General features: G+C 37.1%; 1 protein-coding gene across 1 annotated transcript; it reads left to right on the top strand.

Annotated features, from left to right (window-relative positions):
* The first annotated feature begins 477 nt into the window (after positions 1-477).
* On the top strand, positions 478-2,265 carry il10 (interleukin 10). Its single transcript, XM_073825833.1, has 5 exons — positions 478-642; positions 772-828; positions 1,071-1,226; positions 1,613-1,675; positions 1,778-2,265. Exons 1-5 carry the CDS (start codon positions 478-480, stop codon positions 1,871-1,873), a joined length of 537 nt encoding a protein of 178 aa, XP_073681934.1. The 3' UTR covers positions 1,874-2,265.
* The last annotated feature ends 7,643 nt before the right edge of the window (positions 2,266-9,908 follow it).

Below are 9,908 nucleotides of genomic sequence, written 5' to 3'. Positions count from 1 at the left end.
ATTCCCGCAACTGCCAAAAAAACGGATAAAGTTAAATCGTAGTTTCAAATTACATTCAAGTTCATTATTTCTCAATTTTCCAAAATGTATTTACACAGATAAAATATAAATGAACCTATAATCAATTTTTTTTAATCTTTTTTATCTATTTTATCAAAATAATAATGAATGATCAGCAGTTTCTAAAAAAAAAATTATTTTATTGCTGACTTCATCTTAAATTAACCATCCAAGTTCAATTTTCCTATAACTTCTGTATTCCAAAAACAAAAAAAGGTTTGTGAAGGTGATGACACAGTGTTAAGACAAATTGCCAGTAAGTCAACACCCACCACCACCACCCCCCCACCCCAAAGAAAGCTAGATAGGAATTTTCAGGGGTATAAAATAACTGCACCCCAAAGCTAATCTTTACATCTCCTCTTTTAAGGGCTGAATATCAAGAAAGAATCAAGAACAAAGAAAGAGGATTGAAGAATGATTTTTACTGGAGTCATCCTTTCTGCTCTTGTGATGCTTCTGCTTTCTGACGCTGAGTGCAGAAGAGTCGACTGCAAGACTGAGTGTTGCTCATTTGTGGAGGGCTTTCCTGTAAGACTGAAGGAGCTCCGTTCTGCATACAGAGAAATACAGAGGTTTTATGTAAGTACATTTCAATCTCAGATACACTGAGTTAAGTCTCAGTCTGTAAGGCATTTCTGCTTTATTCCATGCTATATTGAGGTTTGAGATTATCTCTGATGGGTTTTTGTTTACATTTGTTCTCCTCAGGAGTCCAACGATGACATGGAACCATTATTGAATGAAAACGTGCAACAGAACATCAACGTAAGTACCAAACTCCATTCACCTACTCCCATAGTAGTATAGCAGCAATTATTCAAATTTAAAATTAGCAACAGCAGAAGTAATCATACTGAAACTGAAGGTTTTGTGCAAGACATTTGCAAACCAAACTAAAATCACACATAACATCTTGCATCTGCACACTGCTACGGCGGTGCCAAAGTGCGATATCCGTGGGTGTCTGAAACCGATCATAAAGGACAAATCTCATATATGATTCACAGAGTCCTTATGGATGTCATGTCATGAACGAAATCCTGCGCTTCTACTTGGACACCATTCTGCCGACAGCTGTCCAGAAGAGCCACTTACACTCCAAAACATCTATTGACTCCATCGGAAATATATTTCAGGATCTCAAGCGGGACATGGTGAAATGTGTAAGTCTGTCATTTGATTATTAACTTATGGGATGATACATTTGGTCCCACTGATCAAAGTAAACTTTACTTAAACCAGACTGACCTGCTTAACCAGGCTGGGAGAACATCAAACCTGTTTAGGCTGGTGTATGAATGTTTTTTAAGCAGGGAACTTGTTAACATTGCTAAAGTTGATGTGTAATGTTAGGATGGTGACTGTTATTTTTTGAAAAACAGGCATTTTTCAGGCATCTTTAGGATGTCGAAATAGTGCACATATGTAAGCTGTTGCAAATAAGCCAAAATACCTAGTGCTTGTTGTGTAATGTTATTGTGAGGCAAAGAAGGTGTCTTTAACATTGCAAGCTTCATGAAATAACACGTTGTGTCTCTCTATGTTACAGAGGAATTACTTTTCTTGCCAAAATCCCTTTGAGTTCTCCAGCTTAAAGAACTCGTATGAAAAGGTAAGTCTTATACAGCAACTTAAATGCTAATAAAAGTACACAATTTCTACTCTATTAAATTATGTCTGAAAGCTAAGGTTGACAACATCTTTTTCTCTTTAGATGAAGGAAAAGGGTGTTTCTAAAGCCATGGGAGAGCTTGATATGCTCTTTAAATACATCGAGAAATACTTGGCATCAAAGAGAGTCAAGCAGTAATAGGATGTCACAATGGATTGTGGCCAATATGACTTGAGTCAAGTCTGAATACTCTGCAAATAATGAAGAAACTATGGACAGATCAAGCACATACTGTAGAATATGGCACAAATGGATATTTTTTTAACTTATTGCTTGCACATCACCATTCCATCACACTACTTTATGATGCACTGGAATGCATATGGCAGTGTTTTAGATTGAACTAAAACCAATGTTCTTTAAGTCACATTGACCAGGGTTATTTAAAAAAATGTGTTGCATTTTGCCAACTTGCTGAAATAACTTGAAAGTGTGTATTACTTGTTATTGTGTAAATACTGATATTTATGTTATGGGTTGTATTTATTTTATTTCATATCATACGTCTGATGCTTATATTTAAGTTGTTACAGAGAATTTGTGTCATCAATAAATTATTGCAACTGAACAATGCAACAAACATTTCCTTTTTTGGTTAATGTGGTTCTTTTGAGTTCATTCTGGTCTTCTGTTTACTTCCTACTTCCTACACTTAGTCAAGAATGAACAAGCTAAATCGACATTCTAAAATGACAAATCATTCAAACAATGCTCCTGTGACTTATCACTTAACACTATCATTTACAGGGTGTGTCAAAGTGAGCTTGAAAGGGTTAAAACATGACTGTGCTAACCTCAAAACTGACCTAAATAGAGCAGTTACCAGCAGCTCAACAGTCAGCCCTTTACTGTAATTGCAGCAATGCATGTCTCACCCTAATGAGATTAACTATGTAACAGCTAACATAGGCTGCGGAACTTTAAACCTGCAGCCGCGGCGTGAGCTACTGAGTAAGCAAAAATGTATGGGAACAAGACGCTAGTTTCAGTTGTACATGACGCTAAGAAAGGCCTGGGGTGGTTAGCTGGTTCGGGTAACAGTTGAAATTGAAAGCTTTTGCAAAACAATAGAGTACAGAGTTGTACACTTGTGCATCTATCAACGTCAAACAATCATGGGCTGTGCATGAAACTTTGCAGGTTTCTCTATAAAGGTACCTCCTAATGAAACTACTTGCACACAGGCATCCAAGACACCAAAACCTCAGGTCTTCTGATGTAGAACAGATTGAAGTGAGATTTAGAGATGAAACAGCAAATATGTGGTGACTACAATGCTTATTTCCTATAGAATCATAAGTTGAAAAAAGTTTGTTTTTATTCTTTTCATCAGCTAACTGCACACATGGGATTGTGGTACAACAGTGCAATTAATCAAAGCTGTTATTTAAGTTTATTAGATTTATTCATGTTTTTAAAAGCACAAAAGAGAACTTGCACTGTTTCTCAAGAGGCTTTCTGTGCATGTGCTCTGAGATGGAACAAAACGTGTTATCACAATTATTTTGGTCAATATTATAATCACGATAATCGCATGACCAAAACTTTACATGAGTGACTTATTTAAAGGGAAATGAAAATTCTGTCATTAATTAGTCATTTCGTTCCAAACCAATAGGACCTTTCTTCATCTTCAGAGCAACAAATTAAGATATTTTTGATGAAACATATGAAAAAAATGACTGATGTGTTTACTTTCAAAATCAAAGTAAAATTTGTACTTTTACTTTTTTTTACTTTTTACTTTTACAACCAGTTTAGGCTGGTATTTCAATGTTTTTGAAGCAGGATGTGCATGAAACTTTGCAGGGTTTCTCTATAAAGGTGCCTAATGAAACTACTTGCTCAAAGGCTTCAAAAGCACCAAAACATCATGTCTTCTGACATAGAACAGATTCAAGTGAGATTCAGAGATGAAAAAGCAAGTTTGTGGGGACTGCAATGCGTATTTTTTGTTATAGAATCAGAAATTGAAAAAAGTCTTGCTTTATTCTTTCCATCAACTAACTATACATGTGGGAATGTAGTAGAGCAGTGCAATTAATCAAAACTGTATTTCGGCCTCCAAGATTTTGAAAATGCAATTATCGAGATAAAACAATTATTGTGCCTATTTATCTCTTTCCTGCAATTTTTTATGAAATCTTTTTACTGGGCACACACCAAAAGCCTCAGGCTGAAGGAAAAGTAAATTCACATCTGTACAGTAGAATGCAAAAGAAGAACATTCAGTACTCTTCAGCAATAAAAAAAGAACAAATCTTAGTTTATCTTGTGTAATTATTGCTTATTGGTATGGTTTAATTGGATCATCAAAGGTCAGCAGCAAAGACACTGGTTAATAAAATGGGATTAAAGGGATAGTTCACCCAAAAATGTAAATGTAATGTTTAACTGCTTATCCCCAGGGCATCCAAAAAGTAGCTGACTTTGTTTCTTCAGTAGAACACAAACAAAGATTTTTTTTTTAACTCAAACTGTCATATAATTGTAGTCAATGGGACCCACAGCTTTGAGAGTCAAAAAAACAGACAAAACCAAATGAAACCCTGCGGCTCGTACATTGAGGTCTTAACACACAAAACAGTATTTATATCATTTTTTACCTCTGATCCACCGCAACATCTAGCTGTCCTTAGTGGGTTCACAACAGCCGGCAAATGACAAAGAGCATAATTTCAGTCAATCAGGCTCAAAAGTTGGGAGTTGGTAAAATAGTCAACACTCCCTGATGAGTTTGCGCGCAAGCGCGATGACAGATCGCTTTTGTGTGCATGTGTCTACTATGTTCGGGATTGACGTTGACACATCATGCGGCAGCTGTTGTGGACAGTTGGACAGATGGATGTTGCAGCGGATCAGAGGTAAAAAAAAAAAAATGATATAAATACTGTTCAGTTTTTTTGCACAGACCAATTGTTTCATGTGTTTAATTTGGTTTTGTCTGTGTATGTTTTTTTGACTCTCAAAGCCGTGGATCCCATTGACTGCCATTATATGACTGACAGACTGCAACTGTAGTTATGCAGGGTCAGAAAGTTCAAGGATTTCAGAGAGTATTTTAATTTCTTACAGGCTTATGGTGCGTTAGACACCAGACGCGAATGGCGCGTTAAGCGCGAGTGATTTACATGTTAAGTCAATGCAAACACGTGAAAGACCTTCCTGTGGCGCTATTCGCGCGAATGAGGTGGCGCGAATGACGCGATTCGCGCGAATTGAGAGTTTTGGGCGTTTGACGCGCAAAACGCGTGATTCGCGCGAGTTGAAAAATGTTAACTTTGGCGAAAATTCGCGCCGCGTTAACCAATCAGGAGCTTGCTCTAGTAGTGACGGAGGCAGAAATTCCGAAACAACAATGGAGGACAAAATCACCGTTACTGTCTGTGGTTACTCGGAGCTGTACGATACATCTTTGTACTTTTATAGAAACAGGAATAAAAAGGATCTTGCTTGGAAGAAAGTGAATGAAGAGGTCGGACAATCTGGTACGTTTTAAAAAACGCTCTTTACTCAATTTGACCTACATATATATACATATTGAGACGACAAGCAAGCTAAAGCTGGCAAATTGAGCTCATTCACCTATTTTACAACTACTTTCCCGCTGACGAGTGGTAGACGCCCCTCCCATGACGCGAATTTGCGTCTGTTGTGAAGTAAATTTCACACGTGAATGAAGCGAGTAAACTCAAAATGTTCAAGAGTTCAACTACGCATGAATAGAGCGATTTATTCGCGCAAGTCGCGTCTGGTGTGAACGCCCCATTAGAACAACATTAGGGTGAGAGGGTGAAATTTCTTTTTTTTGGGGGGGGGGGGGGGGGTCTTATTTAGTTTTTAGTTTTTATTAAGTTAAGTTATATACTTTTTAACCTCAAAAACTCATCTTGTCTCGCTCTTTTCCGGTTCAAAACTGTTAGGGTATGTTGAAAAACTCCTTATTTTCTTATCTTATTTTCTCGCTCAACTTTAAATATCATTTCAAAATCATCCTGCATCACTGCAGATGTACTGACCCGAGACATGCTAGGAATATCAAACACCCTTTAACAAAAAAGGTAAAACAGTGATGTAGGACGATTTGGAAATTGAGGGAGAAAATGTGATGGAATCCTAACTGTCTTGAACTGGAAAAAAACTGTTCATGCAGAGCAAGAGAAGATGAGCGTTTGAGGTTAAAAAGTATATAAATTGTAATAATAATAATAAAAAAACAATAATTTCGCTAGATAAGTCCCTTCTTCCTCGAAGGGGATCATTTACAGCCACATTTGGGATCATTTGAAGCCGCCTTTAAACTGCATTTTGGAAGTTCAAATTCTGGGCACCACAGAAGTCCACTATATGTAGAAAAATCCTGAAATGTTTTCTTCAAAAACATAATTTCTTAATGACTGAAGAAAGAAAGACGTGAACATCTTGAATGACAAGGGGTTGAGTACATACGTATCTGTAAATTTTTGTTCTGGAAGTGAACTTCTCCTTTAATGCTTCCTACCTCTGTATACTGCCTACAAAGTAATTTTTCAGGTTTAGACATAGTCCTGCTTCCCCATTGCTACATACTAGGACAGTTGTTCAGTTGAATTTGAACCACTACAGTCATTTTCACTTTAAAGGGGTCATATGATGCGGTTTCTTGTTTTCCTTTGTCTTTGGAGTATTACAAGCTGTTTGTGCATAGATAAGATTTGTAAAGTTGCAAAGTCTCAAAACCAAAGAGATGTTTATTATAAAAGTTAAGACTCACCCACACCTCCTTGAAACGGCTACTTCAAACAGGCCCCCACTTGAACACGTCATGAGGAGAGTAGATTAGCATAACACAGCCTATATGTATATGGAAAGAAAGATGGCGTAACTTTTACCGGCTGTAGTATTGTTGCAGCCACCGCCATGTTGTGGAGACATTGCAAAAGCGAAAGCACTTTATTTGGCGTTCCAAATGAGGACAGAACTAGAAATCAGTGGTTAAGTTATATTTACAACACTGTTCCGGAACAGTACAATGCAAATATTCAAGAGGGTGATGCGAATTTCACAGAGGACTGTTTCATGAACCTGGGAGAGCAGCTTACAATGCCAGGTTAAGGACAGTCTGCGCTTCTGACTGACGGCCTGTAAGTATGTTTTCATATTTAAAGAATTCAGTACTGACCATTCAAAGGTGAGTTTTGAGCAGTTTTTCTGGATGCAACAAATGCCTTGTTTATAATGGGTTTTATTGTTTCTGTCTAGAAACGGCATGGTAAGGGGCGTAACATTTCCGTCACATGCTTGAGGTATTCAGCCAATGACAACTCACTTTATAGCTGGCCAATCAGAGAACACCTTGGTTTCCATCAACGATGAGTTTTGTAAAAATCGAAGCGTTTCAGAAAGCCGGGGCAAAGAGGAGCAACAATGTACAGTATGTGGAAAATATGTTTTTTTGGACCTCAAACTGCATAAACACATTGCACTACAACAAATACACAAAATAATGCTCTTTTCAGCAACATCATATGACCCCTTTAAAAAAAAAGCTGATGCAGCAAAAAGTGTTCACTGACATTAAATAGCCAAAACATACACAGTAAACCTGAGAATACATACTCAAGTTAGGATGTAAAATGGAAACTGGGCACTGCCAGTGAGCCTAAAGGGTCAACTCTTGCACTACTGTCATTGTCAGAGGCCCTGGAGTTTGTCCAGGATGTGCAATAGAGCAAATCTTTTCTTTTTTCTTAGCTCTTGCTATCCTCAAACTGATATTTCTAAACTGTTTCCCTGAAACAAATGAAAATTCTGTGAATGCAGTACTATGCAATTTTGCTTTTCATTCTGCACAATGCTCCGTAACATGGGAAAACCGAAGCTGCTTCATTTCCGAAACAAACAGCCATCAAACCGCAGTGTTATCTTAAGTTGTTGAGGATGGTCATTGGCTCTTGCTGCCACTGATTCACCAAGGAGAGTGAGTCACAAAGGACTTCCTGTAAGCCTGATGCTCTGCATGCACAAGTCCATAGGCAGAATACCCATATCTCTTTTTGACAGTTAAAAGCTTTTGGTTTTGAAACATCATTACACATTTCAAATTCTTAGAACTACTATTAGCATAGAGTGTTAAGTGCTCTCAAATCGTAGTTCAAACTCAGAGAAAGGGAACACTTTGATATTTATCAGAAAAGCAGAAGAAAGGCAAAATTCTTAGAAAATGAGTCACTATATTGATCTGGACAATTTAGTGCAAGTGTTAGGCACCTATGACTTAAACACAAAGAAATAAAATCATGTCTGTTACAGTGCCACGTTTATTCCCCAAATTTGATATTCCATTTGAAATTAAATAATTACCTTATTTACTTAATTTAAAACCAAACTGAAATTCAAACAACATTCATATGAACACTGTCATTTTCCATTTAACACACTTTGAGTTGATGTTCTAACTGGATTTGACTCTCACTACACTTGTAAAATGCTGACTTCTTCTAAATGTGTCCATAAAGGTTAAGTATGATAGTAATCACAAATATCTGAGACTTAAAGACTTAATTCTGAAACAACGTTAAAGTTTCTTTTTAGTATGCTGGAAGCAATTTCCTCTCAATTGGCCATATGCCTATAAAAATGTTTGACGTAAGAAAGAAAAAACATTTTGACTTGGTTTACCAACAATGAAACTACATTTAAGACGAAATGGTTTCAAATGCGCTTTGCCTTGGCTGATAATGATCAACACCATCACCCACATCCTAAACCCGGGGTAGCTACTCAACAGTCGGCCTGTTTACATTAAATCTGTGGCCTGTGTCATGCTGAAATGTTTATTTTAATTTATGCTTAAAAGTAGTGCGAATATTAGGCAGTGTGACTACACATTTGCATCATTTAAATGCAGTTGATACTCCTGACACTTTGCATTGTGTAAATGGTCCTCTTAGTAGCATGAAAAACAAACTTGTATTTAAATTATGAAAGGGGTTAAAGCAAGCAAAAAGCGCTCCCATTATAATGAATGGAGCTGTCGTCACATCAATGAGTTTTGCACTCTTTCGAAACCTCCCGTTCTAATTATGAAAGCTGGCTGCGCTCCACAATGAACACCGTGTTTATAATTTTTCGATTGCAATGACAGGATTCGTCTGTGCAGTACATAGAAAATTAGTAGTGATAGCAGTACTACTACTAGGCCTACTATTACTACTACTAACTTTGTATAGCGACCCTGAGTATAAAAACATGGCATATAAAGAAAAAATAAGTAATGTGTCATTTTTTGTAATATATTTTATTGGCACAACTATTTTTAGCTGTAAAAAACAGCTTGTTTTGCAGCTTGATATTGCAAATTGGTGTGTCTTACCAGATAATTTTAATGTATTATCTTAATTATGAGTACACTGGTTTGCAGTGTAAGCAGTTTTACAGTTTACTGCACAATGTTATTCTTCTCTGTATTTCCCTACAGCGGATAATGAACCAGAGGACTCACCAATAGGCTTACTTCCGCATTAAAGAAAAAGGTGGATACTATGGTGCTGTTGAATGCTTGTATCTAACTGGCTGACAAATGTTCCAAGGTGTGCAATTATTTTCAGGGAAACGCACAGCAAAAGTAGTTCCAGGGAGCTCTTGACCACATTATATGTCCATATTACTTCGCCAACTGATTTCAGTTATTTCAAAGGTCCTTACAGCCTACAATGACACTGACCAAGTAAATAAATTTAGTAAACAATAGGGTAAAAACGCCAAATTAATTCCATGATTTTTCCATAAAATTATGTTTTACGTAAAGCATACTCTATTTCTCCCGCTCCCTCTCCCTTAAAAAAGCACACACATAGTACAGACACACATTCTCACAGAAAAGTGTTGTTAGCGCTGCGCTGACGATTTTATCAGCAAAACAGTTTAGCAGCTTAAAAGCTACATGTCATTTCTCGCTAATAACGGCGCTGTTCTCGAAGATGATGAACTTGTAGTTTCGCTATTAGTAGAATTGTTAACGCTAAACACCATTGAGGGATGGACCGTCTCAGGCAATTCACACATGCTTATTCTCTCTCTCCCTCTCTGTCTAATAACTTTATTACTAATATTAGTCTGCTATCAACAGCTCAAGCCTCCGTTGCTAGGTCTAAAATTACGTTTTGGAATAAGCAACGGAGGTGCTGGATGA

The sequence above is a fragment of the Garra rufa genome, chromosome 20, assembly GCF_049309525.1.
Source record: "Garra rufa chromosome 20, GarRuf1.0, whole genome shotgun sequence".
NCBI classification, from domain to species: Eukaryota; Metazoa; Chordata; class Actinopteri; order Cypriniformes; family Cyprinidae; genus Garra; species Garra rufa.
Note: the sequence above shows the minus strand (reverse complement) of the source record. Positions and strands in the feature narration are given on the sequence as shown.

Bases quoted from the DNA above. Each gene is read 5' to 3' on its own strand.
- il10 (XM_073825833.1), top strand. From the start codon at position 478: ATGATTTTTACTGGAGTCATCCTTTCTGCTCTTGTGATGCTTCTGCTT. The intron at 643-771 runs GTAAGTACATTT...TGTTCTCCTCAG, and splicing joins GAGAAATACAGAGGTTTTAT to GAGTCCAACGATGACATGGA. The intron at 1,227-1,612 runs GTAAGTCTGTCA...TCTATGTTACAG, and splicing joins AGCGGGACATGGTGAAATGT to AGGAATTACTTTTCTTGCCA.